The sequence below is a fragment of the Orcinus orca genome, chromosome 17 (genome assembly GCF_937001465.1).
Source record: "Orcinus orca chromosome 17, mOrcOrc1.1, whole genome shotgun sequence".
NCBI classification, from domain to species: Eukaryota; Metazoa; Chordata; class Mammalia; order Artiodactyla; family Delphinidae; genus Orcinus; species Orcinus orca.
Genome location: NC_064575.1, coordinates 48,892,040 through 48,911,337, shown reverse-complemented (window position 1 = coordinate 48,911,337; position 19,298 = coordinate 48,892,040). Strand labels below are relative to the sequence as shown.

Here is a 19,298-nt window from a genome sequence, read left to right as displayed (position 1 = left end):
TCCATGAGATGAAGTGGTCCTAACAGTGTTTTGCTAAGTGGCCTCACTGACAGCCATCCCCGGGCGTGCTGGACCCCACGGAGTTCCGAGGGAGGTGGGGCATCGAGGTGCACCATCCAGCATGCGCCCTTCTGTGCCTCGAGAGCCGTGGGCTCAGCCCCAGGGCCACCCTCCTCGGTGGCATGGGGAACCAACCTTCCCCTTTGACACTCCCTTCTTTGCTCCTCCCCTGGCCCTGTGTCCTTAATGTCCTCCACATGGGCAGCCCTGCAGTCCCAGCCGTGCAGCCGTGCAGTCCCAGCCTCTCTGAATGGACCACACGGAGTAGGGGTGGGGCAGAACATTGATAACCTTGGGTGAAACAAATACTGGGCAGACGAATCTTCCAGACTACTAAGATGGAGCCTTGCTTCGCAGATTTTCTGTGAATTGTTTTATCAAAAGGAACTCTTCTCTCTCTCCAGCCACCTCTTGTCTCATTATGAAAGCCACATTTTTTATCCTAGCCCTAGTCTGTGTGGCAAGCTCCAGGAATGAGGGCGAGGATGTGTCTGGGTGTGTGTCCCTCTGTCTGGCCATTTCTGAGACAATTTTATAGAAGCTCAAGGGCTCCTTGGAGCACAGTTTGAGGGCCACTGCACAAGAAGCAACCATCACTCCTAATCCTTGGGTCCTAAGAACTGTCCTCAGAGAAGAGTATTCTTCTCCACCTGGATTAGAATCCTAGGAAGTCTTTGGACTAGAGAGGACCTTTGGAGACCCACACTCTTCCTCACCTGATACTTTGAGGGAGGGCTGCATCCATCTAGATTCCACCAGTTGGGAGAAATTTCCCTTGGAGAACAGTTCATAACTCCTAGTACCAAACAGCTATCCTCAGGTGGCACAATTCTCTCTCTAATGATGGAGCATTAGGCACTTTGGGCTCATGGATGAAGGAAAATTTCAGTATCTGAGAATTTCCCTCCATACAGGTGATTGCTCACATAGACCCAGCAGTCCAGCTGGCTGAGAGTCCAGCGCTGGGCCACCAAGGGAGGTCCCACATCATCGTGACTGTGGATAAACTATTACTTTTCCTCTCGTCTTCAATGAGTGGGACGGTACCATACTTAAAGCTGTCATAGACTGTATAATTCTTTCCAAATATTTGCTGCGCTACTTGGCAATAGATTAAACCTCCTGGTTACATGGATGTTCGGCTGAGCCACTGATTTGCTTTAGCCAATGCAATGTGAGCAGAAGTGATTATGTCACCTCAAGATAACACTCTAAAAGCCTATGGGAGGGTCTACCACCATCTCTCTCTTTCCTCTCTTCTGACCAAGGGCAATATCCGGGAAGGGCAATATCCCAGATCGGGCTGCTTTTTCATCTTGGGTCTCAGAATAATGAAGATGTGAAGATGCAGCAGACCCAAGACAGACCTGTAATGGGTATGGAGCATGAGAAAGAAATACACCTTTCGGACTTCCCTGGTGGTGCAGTGGTTAAAAATCTGCCTACCAGTGCAGGGGACACGGGTTTGAGCCCCGGTCGGGGAAGATCCCACAGGTCGTGGAGCAACTAAGCCCATGTGCCACAACTACTGAGCCTGCGCTCTAGAGCCTGCAAGCCACAACTTCTGAGGCCGCGTGCCACAACTACAAAAGCCTGCACACCTATAGCCCATGCTCCACAATAAGAGAAGCCACTGCAATGCGAAGCCCGCATACCGCAACAAAGAGTAACCCCTGCTCACCGTATCTAGAGAAAGCCCGCATGCAGCAACAGAGACCCAGTGCAGCCATAAAATAAATAAATAAATAAATAAAGCTTACAGAAAAAAAAAATACACCTTTCTGTTACAAGTCTCAATCTAGTTGAGCTGTTTCTTATGGGTTAGGAGCCAGACAGACCTTGCCTTGAATTTCAGCTGTTTAATCTTAGACAAATTACTTAACCTCTCTAAGCCTCAATTTTATCATCCACGAAATGGGGATGATAATGGCACTTATCTCACTGGGTTGTTGTGAGCAGTAAATATGAAAATGAAAGTTCCTTAGCACAGTACCTGGTACTTAGAAAACAATAAATGTTACCTATTGTTATTATTATAATAAACTAGATTTAGGGCACAGAAATAAAATGATGGGTGTATATGAAAGAGATGAACAATTATAAAGCAGGACAACTGATCGTAAGCCTTCTAACACTTAACTTTTAAAAACAATCTCAATACTTATGGCCCTATGTTAGGAAGCATAATGGCCCCCAAATTCTAATCCTCAGAACCTGTCAATATGTTAGCGAACATGGCATAAGGGACTTTGCAAATACGATTAAGTTAAGGAGTTTGATATGGGAATTTATCCTGGGTAAGTCAGGTAGGGCTGTTGTAATCAGGAGGGGCCTTATAAGTGAAAGAGGGAGGCTGGCGGGCTGGAGATGTGAGGACAGAGGCAGAGGTAGGAGTGATACAACTGCTGTCTGAAAGAGCCATGGAACACAGACAGCCTCTAGAAGATGGAGAAACATCGGAATGGATTCTCCTCTAGAACCTCTGTCAGGAACACAATCATGCCAACACCTGGATTTCAGTCCCATTGTGGCCATTTTGAATTTTTGACCTCCAGCACTGGAAAATAATTCATGTTGCATTAAGCCACTAAATTTGTTACAGAAGCAATAGGAAATGAATTCAGGCCTCTTTCTCTTATTTCAGCATTGCTGCTTCTTGCCAACAGGTAGCCTCATTTATCTGAGTTCAAAATCATAAAGATCTGGGTAGGATTTCTTTAGACCCTAACACATGTTGAGTCATAAGTGAGCTACTGCCTGTGGCCGCCCTTTCCTGCTAACTCCCTCCCCCATCCTACAAGATCCCATCCTATCCCATCCCATGTACACAATCTCAAAATCATAAAAGGAATTTTCTATTTTAATCTTTAAATGACATGTTTCTTTGTTAACTGTGTGCAGTTTTAGGGGGGTGGTTTGGAATATTTTCCAGTCGTGACTGAATGATAAAATTTAGGCCAGAAGGCCAGGCCCTTAGATACACCTGACTTATGCCAGCATGATTCTTAACATGACTTTTTCCAGAGTTTTGTTCTAGGAAATAAATTCTTTCTTTGTCAAGAGAATGTCATATAAACTCTCTTGATGATGAAAGAAATCATTTACTAGAGTAACACATGAGGCATATGGTAGAATTTTTTTTTAACATCATTGGTTGCTGAAATCCTGTTTGATTATAAACTGGGAGAATTGATTGCTGTTGTTGGCCTCTTTTTAGGTACTTTTGTTTTACTTTTTAATTGGTTTGAGTGATGGAAGACAAGAGGAATATCTGTCATCTCCTTCCCAGAGGCACTTTCGTCTTGTTTCAGTAGTGGGTGGGCCGCCCAGGTACTTCAGGGGTCTCTCTTATGCTTGGAAACCTTCTGCAGAAAGTCTGTTGGTGCACAATGTCATTTCCAGGACTAACCCTGCTGCGGTTGTTCTTGCTTCCTCCACTGCTCCTGCTTGGGGGTTGGGGGTTGGAGTTAAGAGAACACATCACGTAGGGAAGCATAAATCTCCTGGCCAATAGGTCATATGTTTAGCCTATGTTTAGTAAATACATTTAGTAAATTTTCTCTTTCTGTTCTAAATAAAATAATAATTCTATGTTCAAACTGCTACTTGTTTTGCTTCCCATTGGCTCCCGATTCACAGATTCCATGATGCTGAGAATGGCTGACTTTCCAGAAATCTCAGCTATGACATGCTGTTTAGCTTGTTATTTTCTCTTATAAAAAGAGGGTTGCAGTGTGGGAGCGGTTCCCTCTATAAATCCTGATGCCAGAAAATAGACCTTTTATCTTTCCTTATACTTGGCCTTGCATTTCTAAGTCCTCCCTCGCCTCTATCATTTTAGAGCTCATAGCTGTGAGAATCCCCCAGTCTCCTAACTCTTCCTCTCTGACACTCGGTCCTAGAGTAGGAGAGTCTACCTACTCTCCAGTGACCAGCAGCTCTCTCTCAGAGTGTGTGTAAAATCTTAGCCTACACTGTATACTCACTCTTCTTGAGTTAGAGTTTTACTATCACATTAGATTTTTACTATCACATTTCAGTCTGGATTCTGCAGGGGGAAACTTACTGGCATACAATTCACTTTTAGGCAATATTTTTTCTAAATGTGGCTGTACTCCTTTTTAGCTAGATATTGTATGAATTTGTACTGAATCATACCCAAGAGCAGATGGAGTTGGCTTTTGTCTGAGGAAGACAAAGAGTTAGGTTTTCTTGTCTTAGTTATGAAGAATGCCAGCTTGAGCAATGACCTGGCTGGTGTCCTAATTGTCTTAATGTGGGAATCAGAGGGGCCATATGGCCTACCTGATCAATTATACGGGTATTGATTAAGAAGGGGAGGAAAAAAACAACAGAGAGGCAGCGTTAGTCACTCAAATCTACCACTTGTGTCAGAATTGCATTAGTTGTTCGGTGGAGCTGTCCAGATGTGGCTGCTGGGTGCAGAGAGCAGTATGGATGTGTCTCTGGGTTGATCTTGCAAAGCCTTCATACTGTAGCGAGATGAAAATAGTTTTGGAGTCTAAGTTACACATGTTAAGAAATCAGAGGTAGCACAGAGTCTTAATGTATGAAAAAATAAAACCAATTAAAAATAATGATCATCATCTTTGCAGTTTAAAATGAAAAAGGATAAAAATCTTGACAAAAATATAATCCCTTACTTGGGCTCACCTTGAGTAAAGCTGTCTCCCAGTTGCCATCAATTCCTCACTTGCCCTAACAACGTAAGGTGGAGTCCAGCTTGATCATATTACCTTTCTTTACGTTCATAGTCTCCTCTCAAGGGACGACCACAAAAACTGCTCTTCTTTGGAGGAATTCAGATAATTTCCAGACATTCCTTCATGATTTCACTTAAAAACTGAGTTTTTTTTAAAAAACAAGGATGTAGAACAGGGGTAGCAAATTAGAGCCTACAAGCAGAATTGTCTTGTTTGGCTCTCACAGGATTTTTAAAGTGAGAAATTTCACATAAAAATAGATTTCTCCATGGCTACAATCAGCTGGAGTGGAGTGGCAGTTGCCAGCCTGAGATGGGGCATTAACTCCCTCTTCAACTCCCTAAAGGCTTGCACTGGGCCTGCTTCACTCACCTATGCCACGTGCCTGGTCCTGTACCTGAACCCTGACCCCAACCGACACCTCTGACAGTGTGGAGACACTGAGGTACAAAGCCACTCTGAGAGGGAAACATGGCTTAATTTCACAGGGACTCGGCTTAGTCTGCGTGTGGATGGGGGAGGGCCTGGAGCGGGAAAATCGTTTTTGAAGCAGCTGGAGGTTTCTCTAAACACATCAGTGTACGGGGGAAGGAAAGAAAAGAAAGTGAGGGGAGACAGAAAAAAAGATGAAGGAATGGGAGAGGAGGGCATGGCTCTCAGGAAAGGTCTGGACCCATTTGGTAGCAAGGAGCAGAATGAAATTCACCAGCCCCCTCTTCCTGTGATGCCTACCAGGCCGTATCCAGGCTCCAGGCCGTATCCAGGCTCCAGGCCGTATCCAGGCTCCAGGCACACCATCAGCCGAGGAGGCCATACTGCAGAGGCTGACTTCAAGACACACACCCAGCTTTCTCCTCAAAACTCTACAAACTGTCTCCTTGGATTAAGCCTTCTAGCTCTGGACCTGAACCACCATGGAACTGCATTTACAACATGGCTCTTTGTCTGGCTGCTCACCAGCCTATAAGGCGGTGCTACAGGTACCACGGTGCTGGACTCGGTGTCAGGATATTACTGGGACTTGGAATCCTGATATTCCTCTCTGGATTCAGCATTGAGAATCAATGCATTTTCTCTGAGAACCTGTTTTTTTTGTTGTTTGTTTTTTAATATTACAAACATTATGAATGTTACACCACATCTGATTTCTCTCTTTGCACTGGTAGATAAAAGGTCAGAATCAAATCTGTGCCCAGCTTCTAGCAAGTGTAGGAGACACAACGGATTGAGACGCATTTGGGGACAGCTGACCCTTCATTATCTGCAGGTTCTGCATCTGTGGATTCAACCAACCTCAGATGGAAAGTATTAAAAAAAATTCCAGAAAGTTTCAAAAGCAAACTTGAATTTGTTGCACACCAGCAACTATATTAGATATTATAAGTAATCTGGAGATGATTTAAAGTATATGGGAGGGCATGCCTAGGTTATATGCAAATACTACACCATTTTATGTAAGGGACTGACCCAGGCTTCTTTGGATTTTCTTGTTCAAGGTGACATCATGAAACCAATCCCCCATGATACTGAGGGGTGACTGTATTTCACTGCTTTTTTTCTTCATTTTCGAGTTCTTTATTTTCTTTTACTCTTTTTCTTGACTATTAATTTTGAGTGCTTTTTAAAGTATCTTATTGCCGTCAGATATTACACAAACATAGACTGAATAACCGAAGCAGGCATTCTAGAAGACAAGGAGTATCTTCAGTTAAATTCGTCCAGGTAAAAGGAAATGGAACAATGAAACCTCATGCTTATGGGTGCTAGTTGGTTGCAACATATAATTGAACATTTTAACTGCAGAATGCTTGCCTATTAATTTAAAATTCAATGTAACATTCTTTGTTCATTTTCCCCATGTCTTCGATGAAAATTCCTAGCTTCATGAAAACTGATGGCTTGTTTGATAAGGGGAGGGGGGGTCTTCTCATCCTTATAGCTACCTGGCTGGTGTGTGAGATGTGCTGGGTGATATAAGAGGATTCACTTCCCCACCCCCATCCTAAGACCCCAACTCCCTGCAGGTACTGGTCATCCTCCATGAAGATCCTGGCCTTCCTCAATCTCAGGACCCTGTGTAACCCATGCGGGATCTTAGATTATATGAAATGAGGGTGATTCCAGTTTCTGTTTTCCATGTTGTCCTTTCTTAATGATTTTTTTTCCTGGGATATCCCAAGTTTCATATCCTAGTCCTGTTGAGATCTTTTCTTCCCAATTAATCTTCCAAGTGAAAATCTACCAACTTTACTTCTTTCTGTAGAATATTTCTGTACTATTAATGTGTTGTTGGGAAAAAAAGAGAAGGCACAAGGATGTTAAGAGTGTGTGTGTACATGTTGGTGGGAATGTAAATTGGTGCAGCCACTATGGAGAAAAGTATGGAGATTCCTTAAAAAACTAAAAATAGAGCTGCCCACTTCGGGACAGATATCCGGCAAAGATGAAAACTTTAATTTGAAAAGATACATGCACCCCAATGTTCACAGCAGCACTATTTATAATAGTCAAGACATGGAAACAACCTAAATGTCCATCGACAGATTAATGGATAAAGAAGATGTGGTATATACATACAAGAGAATATTACTCAGCCACAAAAGAGAATGAAATAATGCCATTCGCAGCAACATGGATGGACCAAGAGATTATCATACTAAGTGAAGTAAGTCAGACAGAGGAAGACAAATAGCCTATGATATCACTTATATGTGGAATCTAAAAAAATGAAACAAATGAGCTTATTTACAAAACAGAATGGTTACCAAAGGGATAGTGGGAGGGGGAGATAAATTAGGAGTTTGGGATTAACAGATACACACCACTATATATAAAATAGAGAAACAACAAGGACCTATTGCATAGCACAGGGAACTATATTCAATATCTCATAATAACCTATAATAGAAAAGAATCTCAAAAAGAACACACATATATACAAACATCAACACTGTAAATCAACTATACTTCAACAAAAAAGTGTGTGTGTAAATACAGGAAAGGGAACAATAAAGATAATAAACTTAGGGTATAATATGAACAAAACATCCCTGAGTGGCATGAAAAGAGACGGTAGGGAAGAGAGAGACCTTGCACCTACTGTTCTCTGCACTAGACGACATGTAGAGGTGTTGACTGAGGACAGCTTATTTTTGTTTTGGAAATTGATGAGGGCTGTGTGGAAATTGGGGGATGACTGTGGGGTAATTCAGAGAAGGCACTGTGCAGCTTACATAGAAGGCAAGATCGGCCTTTGTAAATCATAAAGCTTCTGATCTGGTTGGAGACAAAGACTTGCATATGTAACCCAACCAGAGGTGGAATTCAAGTGTATGGTAAATTACTAAGTTACATATTAAAAGTAATAACTGCAATAAATGGGGTACACCCATGGTTCTAAGTTCAACACATAACCAGTCAATGGAAGACCTTCTTGGACAGCACTTACTTTTGCTTTAGGGTCTCCCCCTAAATTGTAGTGAAAATGTTCATATTTGGTGCTTGGAGTTTCATAAATTTTTTGATTTTTGCAATCATAACCATGTTTTATGAGGCTTCTTTTTAATACCCTCTGTTATTTTCTAAAATTATCAATGCCATTTATCTTCTAAAGAGTTTTGAAGTCACCCGTCCCTTAAGTTTCTTTGCCTTTGGTACTGCATGGCTTAAACCCATTAGATATTGGGTCTGGTCTAGGTAATGTTATTGTAATGGGTATGAATTTTCATAGTTGCAGCAATTTATAAAGTTCAGATGAACTTAAACATGGCAATTCAAATAACTAGGTAACATCACTTAAAACACTTAAAATTCAAAGACCTTCCTTTGGCAATACTTATCCTTGTGATGGAATGAAGCCCTCTAAGAGGATTTCTTGTCTGAGTTCCAGTTTTCAAGTTGGGAACTAGTCCTCCCTACTCTCAGATTTCTATCTTTCCAGGGAGGATGGACTCTACTAGCTCTCTATGAGGTCTGACCCCTGGAGGGGTAACTGTGAGAGTTCCTTTCTATAGATCCTGCACCAACAATGTACTCTCTAAATTTTCCCCAAGCTCTTCAACCCCAGCTCAGGAAAGGTTTTAGTCTCCTCTTTGTGTGGTGGAGATCTGGCTTGTATATCATCACATGTTTTTCTTCCTTTGTGGTTTATATTATAAACTCTATGCTCTTAATGCTCCCAGGTGTGCTCTTGCAGAGCTAAAAAATTTTTTTTCTCTTTCAATGCTGTTGTATCTTCCCCTCTCAAGAACCTATTTTGAAATTCAAAGTGAAGAATCTGAGTTGCTAAATTCTGCTCTTGCTGGGTTCTTCAGTATTTTCCCTTCTCTAGAAAAAAAGCCTTAGCCTAAAGGTCTGATTTTTATGGTGAAAATGTTGTAGGGTAAAAAGAAAATGCCAGGAAGGAAGAATACACCTGTCAATATTTAAAAATATTTTACAGCTACTTATACGACATGAACTGAATAACTTAGGTGATGCTGCAAAATTTTGGCCTTTGGCTGTGAGTGGGAACTGGGAAGTAGCTAGGCACATTATTCAAGATGTTAAATTCAAATAGTGTTTGAAATTTACCATTAAGAGGCAGATTTTTCTCTCCCTCCTTGGCTTTGAAAAATCTTCCCTATGCCACTCCTTTTCTATGATCCTCCAAATCTGGGAGGGTTAGTTGGCAAAATGTCTTATAGGAAGCAATACTCACTGTTTGATCTAACAGACTCAAACTATCTCCTTGGGGGAAGAGAAAACCTTTGTGGCTAAAAAATGTCATCTGGGATCTTCAAGCCCTTCGGCAGGGAGACGGTGGGGAACATTGTTCTCTTGGCTGCGCAATAGGTTGGATGACTGGAATGTCTTTTCCCAGCCTGTTAATTTCTATGATTGGAGGAAATCAGACCTTAAAAGGAATGGAGGAAGTACAATTTTCAGAGAACAGAAGTGACGACTAGTTATTCTAATATTTTGAAAAGTGTTTTTATGAGTTTTTAATAAATATTTGCTAATGATCAACTATTTAAAAGAATCAATTAAATGCTTACATTACTGTGGATTTAATGCCTAATTTTTGGGAAAAGGCCAAATTGCTTCCAGATTTCTGAGTTCATGAGAGTAAATTTGTATTTCCTTCGTAATAGTCATAGAATGCTTATGACAAATGCAATGCAAATGAAGATGCTTTATTCTCAACCTGGACTGTTGAAATGAAACTCACTTCTGTTTAGTATCATCATGCCACATATACACCCCATAGAAAATGATTCATGACTAATTGATATATATAGGTATTAGTTTATCTATATATGAATGTGTATGTACACGTATGTGTATGTATAATTATATTACCCATGGCATGGTTGTAGGGATTCGGTGAATTAGAACATGGTACTGTATAAAGTACAAAATAAATGTGAACTTTTGTTATAATTACTAGTATGTGCAAGGGCCACGCTAGGTGCTTTGAGGGATAAAAGAAAGAGACACAGTCTCTACCCTTATACAGTTTACTATCTAACTGGGAACCCAAGATATAGTCTCATATAAATTAAATATCAATACCTCGGAAGAAAACCAACAGTCCAGTTCAGTAGCACAGGCCAGCTTCTCAAGGAGAAGAGGAGTATCTTTATATAAGGTGTTAGTCTCACATTTGTTTCCCTTTACCTGATGCTTATCTCTTTGACATGATGAAAACAGGCTCAAGCAGATTGTACAATAAACACTGTTTGCAGCGGCCAGCCTACGTTAATCCTGCAGTGGTTTAGTCATGGGTGAGCGTTACGTGACGCAGATGCTGATGCTGGATTAAGGCTCTTGACAACAGGTCCAACTGTTAGTGCTCTGAGAAGTGGGCCAATCTATCAATTTCTGCAGTTTACAGAGGGATAGTGGCTGCTTCAGCTAATTTTTTCCCCCCGAGATTACAGAGAATTCCAGACTGTGGTTATCTGGCTTAAGAGGTAATTCTGTACAAGGACTGGCACAAAAACTGCATTTCTTATTGCTAAATGAATATATTACAGTTAACAACTTCTCTGTAAGATCAAGGACAGGGCTGCTTACTGTGGTCTGGAGTGACCATGGAAGACCTTGGGAAGAAGTGATTATGAAAGGGCCCTCAACAAGAGTTTAAGGTAACCCTTGGCTTAATCCCTTTTAAGTCAAATATGAATTCCCCTAATTTAATTTTTAAATGTGTCACTCTAGATTTTTTACCTAAGATTGTCCCTGAATGGTGCCCATATCAAAAGATGATTTTTTAGCTAAATTATGAGTTTGATAGGTTTCCATGCATTGATTTGAGTATACAACCTTCGTCTATAAAATTGCTTCTGTGGGGAAAAGAGGGGTATTCTGACTTCAGAATCAGAATCAATTTATAAACTCATTTCTAAAAAATTCTCCTTTGATTGGTTATTTCACTTATTGAGAGATTTTCATGTATCAGACACTGTTGTAGTCACAAGTGAACAAAACAAAGATCCCTGCCCTCATGGAGCTGACACTCTAGTGAGGAGCGACAGTTAAATAATACACGTAATAAATAATTGGTAGCGTGTTAGAAGGTGACAAGTGCTAAGGAATAAAAAAAGTTAGTGCAGAGTTAGAAGGATGGAGCTGGGTGGCAATTTTAAATAGGATGGTCATTGAGAAGGTTACATTTGAGCAAAGTGTGAAGGGAGCCAGCCAAGGTGGTAAACCATATCTGGGGGAAGAGCATTTAAGGCAGAAGGAAGAGCCAGTGCAAAGACCCTGAGGCAGGAGCCTACCTAGAATTTTGAAGAACAGTAAGTAGGCCAGTGTAGTTGGAAGGGGGTGGGAGAGACAAGAGGATGAGGTCAGAGAGGTAAGTTGGGTAGTGGCAGGGAGGGAACTTGGCAGATCACGGAGAGCCTTGCAAGCTATTGTAGAATCTTTGGGAAAGTTAGAGTCGTTTGTATTGGGCTGGTTTAAAGTAAGGCCCAACTGTATCAAACAATTCCTCTTTTTCCTTGTCTCCTATACTTCAATTTTAATGCGGATACAAACCAACTGAGATCTTGTTAAAAGTCAAATTCTGATTTAGCTGGTCTGGGGTAGGGCCTGAAATTCTGCATTTTTAACAAGCTTCCAGGTGATGCCAGGCTGCTGGGCCACAACCACAAGAGAGTATAAGAGAGTAATGAGTGTAAGAGGTATTGAGAACCCAGAGACGCTGGGGCTTACCTCTCCGTTAGCTGGTTGCAAGGGCCTTCTTGTTCCCTTTGAACTTAAAGAGACAACCTGAAAACTTTCATACTGGTCATAACCTCATCACTGGCTTCACTATTTCATGGTCCTTTCACCTAGCTAGTAAAAGCATGGTCCAGGGCTCTCGTGAACACGCAATAGGTTGTCTGGCTGTTTCTTTGCAGTCTCTAAGAAGTTTCTAGGGCCTCCTCACTGCCACTATGGAGGGTCTGCTTCTGAACTTTAACCTGGGAAGCCCTGCTCCACTCCTTGAATGATAATTAAATAATTCTCTGACCACATTCCCATCTTACTCCAGTTATAGGAATTCTGACTTGTATCCTTCACTCCTGGCCCTATACCTTGAGTGATAGCCCAGCTCTGTAAATTAGGCCTGAGGCAGCTAGAGGACTCAGGTCATGGTCCCAGGATGAAGAGGTGCTCGGCTGATGCTGGTTTAACAGGCAAGGCTGGCCTTCTTAAGCGCTAACGCAGTAATTTACAGCTGAGCAGGTCTGGAAGGATTAGACACCTGTGAATATAAAATAAAGGTTATGAGTCAGAATTGGGTTAGAATTGTGCTTCCATGCCTTATTGCGTTACCTCAGGAATGTTCCTCGGCATCTCTGAGCCACAGTTTTCTCATCTGGAAAATGAGAATGATAACAATACCTCCTTAACATATTGAGAAAATGCATATAAGGCACATAGTAAAGTGCCTGACACATAATGATACTCATAAAATAGCAGTTGCTATTTTTTTTTTTAAAGTAGTTAGTACTAACATCCCACCAAGTATCACATCGCTTTGTGGCCTGGCATTACGGTACCTACCTTTAAAGTCCCTGGAGTTAAGGTACCTGGGCAAATCCCTCAGCAAAGGCTTTCAAAGATGAGACATAGAGACCAGGAGCAGTTTCATCATGATAGATATCACAGAAGATAACTGAAGGAACTTTAGATATTTAGCTTAGAAAGTATATGGTAGGGGAACTGACATGATGGCTGTCTTGAGGGTGTCTTGTATAAGAGGACCGCGAGGGCACAACTGAGACCAACGAGAAGAAACTAAACGAAAGGACTGCCCTCTCGAACAGTGAGAGCGAGCTGGGGTGAGATGGGGGTGGGGGCGTCTGTGAGGGTCGGCTGGTGCGCAGCTGCGGCACTGGAGCCAATCACCGGGCTCATCCAGTCCTCGCGCTACGGTACCGTCGTGCAGTCGTGACGTCGGCGGTTGCCATGGAGAGGCCCGTTCGGTAGGGACAGTGAGCAAGCGCCAGGGGCCGCAGGCCGGAGCGTGCGTTTGAAGTTGAGTCCGTTACCATCATGAGCGGCCGAAGTAGGGGTAAAAAGTCCAGCCGCGCCAAAAACCGTGGCAAAGGCCGCGCCAAAGGCCGAGTCCGCGCTACTCCTGACGACGCCTCACGCGACCCGGACCCCCCACAGTGCCAGAGGCTCGGGGAGGAGACCCAGGAGGCACAGGTGCAGGCTGGCGCGGGTTGGGGTGGCCTGGAAACCGCTGAAACCGCTGAGCCCGCGCCGCCCCGCCGGCCCGGGGAAGAGGGTGCCTGCCGGCTCCCCCTGGACTGTGGCCTCGCGCTCCGGGCCCGGGCTGAGGGGGATAGCGGGCAGGCCGCAGCCAGGCCCGACCCGGGGAAGGCCACAACCCTCTCGGAGCGCCTGCCGACAGACACTGTCTTCGTGGGAACCGTGGGGCCCATGGGAAGGCCGAAAAATGTTCCTCGCGTTGGAAATCGACGCTGCCCCGCTGGGAAGAAGGCCCCAGTTTCCTGTAGCGCAGTGGGGAGGGCGTCTCCGGCCGTAGCTGTTGGGAAACCGAAGAGAGGGACCACTGGGGAGTCTGCCTCCGTTCCAGTGGTAGAGGAAAAGAAGGTGGAGAAGGATGCAGGGTCAGGGCCCCCGGCAACAGATGGCAGCATGGATACACTGGAGAACGTCCAGCTGAAGCTGGAGACCATGAACGCCCAGGCGGACAGGGCCTACCTGCGGCTCTCCCGCAAGTTTGGGCAGTTGCGACTGCACCACTTAGAGCGCAGGAACCTCCTCATCCAGAATATCCCGGGCTTCTGGGGGCAGGCTTTTCAGAACCACCCCCAGCTCGCATCCTTTCTGAACAACCAAGATAAAGAGGCACTCAGCTACTTGAACAGCTTGGAGGTGGAAGAGCTTGGCCTCGCCAGATTGGGCTACAAGATCAAGTTCTACTTTGGCCGCAACCCCTATTTCCAAAATAAGGTGCTCATCAAGGAATATGGGTGTGGTCCTTCCGGTCAGGTGGTGTCTCGTTCTACTCCAATCCAGTGGCTCCCAGGGCACGATCTTCAGTCCCTCAGCCAGGGGAACCCAGACGACACCCGGAGCTTCTTTGGGTGGTTTTCAAACCACAGCTCCATTGAGTCTGACAAGATTGTGGAGATAATCAACGAGGAGTTGTGGCCCAATCCCCTGCAGTACTACCTTATGAGTGAAGGGGCCCGAGCGGAGAAAGGAAAGGAGGGCAGGCCATGTCCAGCAAGGCAGCCAGTGGAGACCCCAGAGCCTGGGGTAAACAATTCCAACTGATTCTGCACAAGTCTCCCTACTACCTCCTGCTGGACCCGTGCCCGGCTGACCACATGTGTTTGGCTGTCTGCCTTCTCTTCATGTTGACCTCTGTGCACTGTGTTCCCTTTGGACTTCAGTTACAAGAATACGGTGTTTATGATTATGTTCTTTTGCCTCCCCATGGCATTCTTGCTTTTTTACGTTAGTGTCACATGTTACGTGACCTCACCCCTACTGTTTATATGTTAAACACACATGATTCAGATGTGTGCTGCCTTTATCTACGTTGCCTGGACCCTGTTCTTGGCTCTGGCCTTTCCCACCTGTCTTTAACGTGGACACTCATGAGTCATCCAACAAGAGGACCAGTGCATCCTTAAGCTCTACTACTTCAGGGCCCATGACTTGCTGGGCTGGTTCATGTGACCATGCATGCTATCTATGGCAAGCTTTTCTGTTGCCACTGCAAAATGAAGCTTGTGCACATGGTATTGGCCATCAGCCAGAACTGATTGTTCTGTGGCTCTGGGGTCACCAGCCAAGGTGCCATCTACAAGATCTCTGGCTTTGGCCAGGGGCCCATGCTGTCCTCCTGGACACAGATGAGGTTAAGGGTGAGAAGCAGTATGCCGTGTGTTCTGTACCATCATGCATCTCTTCCTGCCTCTGGGCCCTTCTCCTGGTGAACCTTCGTCAGGGTCTGCACCATGACCCGTCACTATGAGGCCATTGAGTTTTGTCTAGGTTGCTATCGGCCCCAGTTGGCTTCCTGGTCAACAAGGACCTCAAGAACTGCTTGTGGACCCAGGCGCCCTGCCGGTGTATGAGACACACCCCTACCCTCCCCAGCCTTCCAGCAACCCTCCTGGCTGCCGGACTGATGGGCGGGCTGGTATGTATGGACATGTGTTCACTGTCATCAGGCTGCGGCTCCAGGTGAGGGTGGGGACTGGATTCACCTATAATCTAGGTATCTTGATTATCAACTCCCCTCATCCCTTCCTCACACATGACCAGAGTGCTATAGTGGGGTTGCTGGGGAAGAGGTATTTCTGATCTGTGGGCCTGTGGCTACTTCATCTCACACCTCCACGCCTCCTTCCTCACTCTTCCTTCCCTCCCTCTCTCCCTTCCCTCTCTCCCTGTCCTGTCTACCACTCCTCCCTCCCTTCCTTTTTTTTTTTTTTTTTTGTTTCAGTAGTACCGCATCTCAGAAAGAGAAAACAAAACAATTGTAAAACCAGGGTTTTCTACATACAGGTAGCGAGATAGCTGGGGACTTGCTGTACACACGCACACACTGGGCTGGAAGAGGGTAGAGGAAGCCAGAAGGCCAAGTGGGTCTGGGTTCAGACCCTGCTCCCGACTCCTGGGTTCACGCTATAATTCTGATATTGAAAACTCTTTTCATGGCTGTGCATCTGCTAGAATGATAACCCCCCAGGCAGCAGTGTCGTGAACCAGGGTTACTCCTGTTCCGACCTTTTCCTCTGTCCCTTAAGACCCAGTTGCCTCCTGCTGTTTCCTCCTCTGTGGTAGCCTCTCGCCCTCTGGAACCTCATTCCCCAGCTTTCCCACCCTTAGCAGTCCTTTGCTCTCTTGGCTTCTACCCTCAAATACCCGTAGAAGTAGGCTTTGGTTTATAGGGTGGGGGATCCCAAGGCTGTCTCCTGGGGCATGGGGATGGGGGTGGGCGGAACCTGTTCTGAATCTCCAAGGCTCATTTCCTGTGGGTGTAAAAGCTGATCTGGGCCCTCCCTGCCCAGGCTCACCTGTGCCCTCTTTCCCCCTTATCCCTGAGGGTGGGAAAGTAGGACTGTGTCTACACTTGCCCTCCACCCACCAGCGTCCCTTTCCTTATGGAAGACCTTGTTCTGAGTTCCCCAGGGGCTAGGGAGGTCTTGACTCAGAGCTGTCGAGAGGGTGTTTTGGGCAGGGGAGTTGGGGCAAAAACACAGAGTGGGAATGAGTCTGGTGTGGAGCGGGCCTGGAAGAGCAGATAGAAATGGCTTGAGGAGCCTCAGGGAGAACACGCCTGCCTCTCAGTGTTGGAGCGGCTGGGGAGGGACCTTCCCCAGGGTGGGGACGGGAGAATTAAAGGGCTGTGGGCAAATGCGATGCCTAGGTGAGGGTATGCCCAAAGTTTTGTCCAGTCTCTCTCTCATCATTAGTGGATTTTATAAATCATAGAAACAAACAAAAACAGAATAATGTTACTTTGGATGCTTTCTCTTTTGTTCTAGGTGTGGCCTTGTGTATGTGGAAGATTAATGTATATGCTGCTTATTTTGTCTCTAAGTAAATCTAACCATTTTCCTCATTTTTTGCTTAATGGGAAAATAGAACTGTACAGGTCTGCCTTTTTTTTTTTTTTTTTTGAGCTTCTTCTTTGTTATGGACATTTTCAGACATGCACAGAAGTGGAGAGGATGGTCTCTGGACCCCGTGTGCCCATCGCCTAGCTACATCAGTTATCAGTTATGATCAACCTGGTTTCATCTGTGTCTCCCTCTCCCTGCCTGTATTGTTTATCAAAAGTCCAAGATCCTGTGCCAGTTCAACCAGGACTGCTTTGGGAGATTGGGACTCTGTGTTGGTGGTGATAGTGGTGGGGTGCACTATCATTATCACATCAGGTCTGTTTTTTGCTTTTCGTGTTAACGAATGAAGTTCCAGAGGTGGGCCTTAGAATGAAAGTCTTCGGAATTAACAAGAAGTCTCAAAAAGAGATGAAGGGGATGCTGCCTTTTCCCTGCATCCACAAAAGGAAAGAGAGACTGTTTGTTGATAAAGACTTACCAGTCTTTGATGAGGTGCTTACTTGAGATCTTTCACCAGAGCATCAGTCTTTTTTCCTGTGTAAGATGGAGACTTGTGTGACTATTAGAATTATCAGCTTGTCCTGGTCTCATAATATAACTCTGGGCTTGAAAGTATAATTTGGAAATTGTTGCTGTGTTCTGTGATAATAACCTCCCAACAGTAATCAGTAACTGGTTGTCTTACTTGGTAATTGACACGCTGGTAATAATGCAATTATTTCTTTGTTCTGAAACAGTTTAAATAGTTGTAAGTTTGCATGCGTGATGGAAAAAATAAAAGCCTGTTTCTCTGTTATATTTTTTTATCTTTAAAAAAGAATTGGAAGGTTAAGCAGAGGCTGGGTAGTTGAGGGGATGTATGCTATGGCGTACGGGAGTGATTCCTAAGCCTCAGGCCCATGTGTGACTAGCTACATTAACCATATATAAAATTCTGATTCCCAAGCCCATACCAGAGATTGCGATTCTGTGGTTCTGGGAAGAAGCCAGGCAGTCTCGTTTTTAACAAGCTTTCCAGGTAATTCTAGTGGAAATCCAGTGTTTCTCAAATCTTAGAGTACCTCTGAATTTTGTGGGGAATCCTGTTAAAATATGAATTTTGATGCAGTAGTCCAGGGTGGAACCTGAGATTCTGCAATTCTAACACACTTCCAGGTGACGCCGGTGCTGGCAGGTTGCGAGCTGTACTTTGAGTAGCAAAGGAGGTGACCTTCAAGGAACTTTCAAACTAGAATAACAGTGCTGTCTTGGTTGCACATCAGAATTATCTGGGAAGCTTAAAGAAATATACACGTCCTGGCAGAGCTCCTCACAAATACCAACTAAATCAGAATGGAGGAAGGGACTGATCCAGGTGTAGGTATTTTAAAAACATCCCGGATGATTCTGATGTCTAGCCAGAGTTGAGAACTAGGATTTCTGATACCGTTCGTAACAGATTCGTGACAAAGACCATTTTCCATTAATCAGGAGAATCAGCAGCAGACAACCAAATGCCACATAAAGCTTCCCAGCAGAAAATGGTTAGAAGAAATCAGAAGTGGGTTGTTAAATGACAAGAAAATAAAATTGGTTTATAAGATACTGGGCTTGAATCAATAAATGTGCAGTGTTCAGGGCATAGTAGGTGCTCAAATGTTGAATGAAAGAATGAATTTAAAACATAGTGTATTTTCAGATGCCTTAAGGCTAGGCTGGTAATTAAATTTGTGAAGTGGCCCATATTTGTTTCATAAGGATGTATGTATTAATTCGCTAGGGCTTCCATAACAAGATACCACAGACTGGATGACTTAACAGAAATTTATTTCCGGTTCTGGAGGCTTAGAAGTCTGAGATCAAGGTGTCGGCAGGGTTAGTTTCTTCTGAAGGCCTCTCTCCTGGGCTTACAGGTGCTCGTCTTCTCTGTGTTTTCACGGCCTTACCTGTGTGTGTGTCTGGGAGCAGTGGGAAGAGGTGGGTGTTGTGTGTAAATTGGGGCAGCTGTTGGGCAGTGCCGGATCGTTTACCTGGGGGCCCACAGGCCTAGTGTCGCTCCATCTTCAAAAAGGAATGGGGGGAATCAGAATATGTAGAATCTCCCAATTTTGAATGTTTTCAACTAAAAAATTAAACACCCAGAGCCTCGCTATTTGTGATAGGTGGAGTGCAAAAGGGTATGAAGGGCAGCCTGTCCTTCAGGTGTGAGCGTCCTCTTGAGACCCGTGCAGAGTCCTCTGGGGCTACAAACTGGAGGGGCTCTGTCCAGTTCCTCTCGCACACTTGCTTCTTCACAGGCGTGGAGCCTCCACTTCCCAGGCCCCTTTCACACCCCTCCCTTCACTACCTTGCAGAGCCCATCCGATCTGAGGCTCCTCACCGCCCCAGAGGCCCATTCATTCATCATCTCTGTTGTAGACATTAGAGATAAAGTGATGGACAAATA

The 19,298-nt window shown here is 44.5% G+C and overlaps 1 protein-coding gene and 1 long non-coding RNA gene across 4 annotated transcripts in view; both read left to right on the top strand.

The window, feature by feature from the left end:
• Window positions 1-19,298, top strand: part of LOC117203497 (uncharacterized) — a 255,765-nt gene that overhangs the window by 148,010 nt on the left and 88,457 nt on the right. The gene's annotated exons all lie outside the window — the stretch shown is intronic.
• Window positions 13,233-17,669, top strand: TSPYL5 (TSPY like 5). Of its 3 annotated transcripts, none has more exons than XM_004275362.4 (2): window positions 13,233-15,444; window positions 16,796-17,669. In XM_004275362.4, exon 1 carries the CDS (start codon window positions 13,314-13,316, stop codon window positions 14,568-14,570), a length of 1,257 nt encoding a protein of 418 aa, XP_004275410.1. In that variant the 5' UTR covers window positions 13,233-13,313; the 3' UTR covers window positions 14,571-15,444; window positions 16,796-17,669. The 3 variants fall into 3 exon arrangements, with proteins under 3 accessions (XP_004275410.1, XP_033294133.1, XP_033294135.1); XM_033438242.2 differs by having other exon boundaries at window positions 13,233-15,488; XM_033438244.2 differs by having other exon boundaries at window positions 13,233-15,522.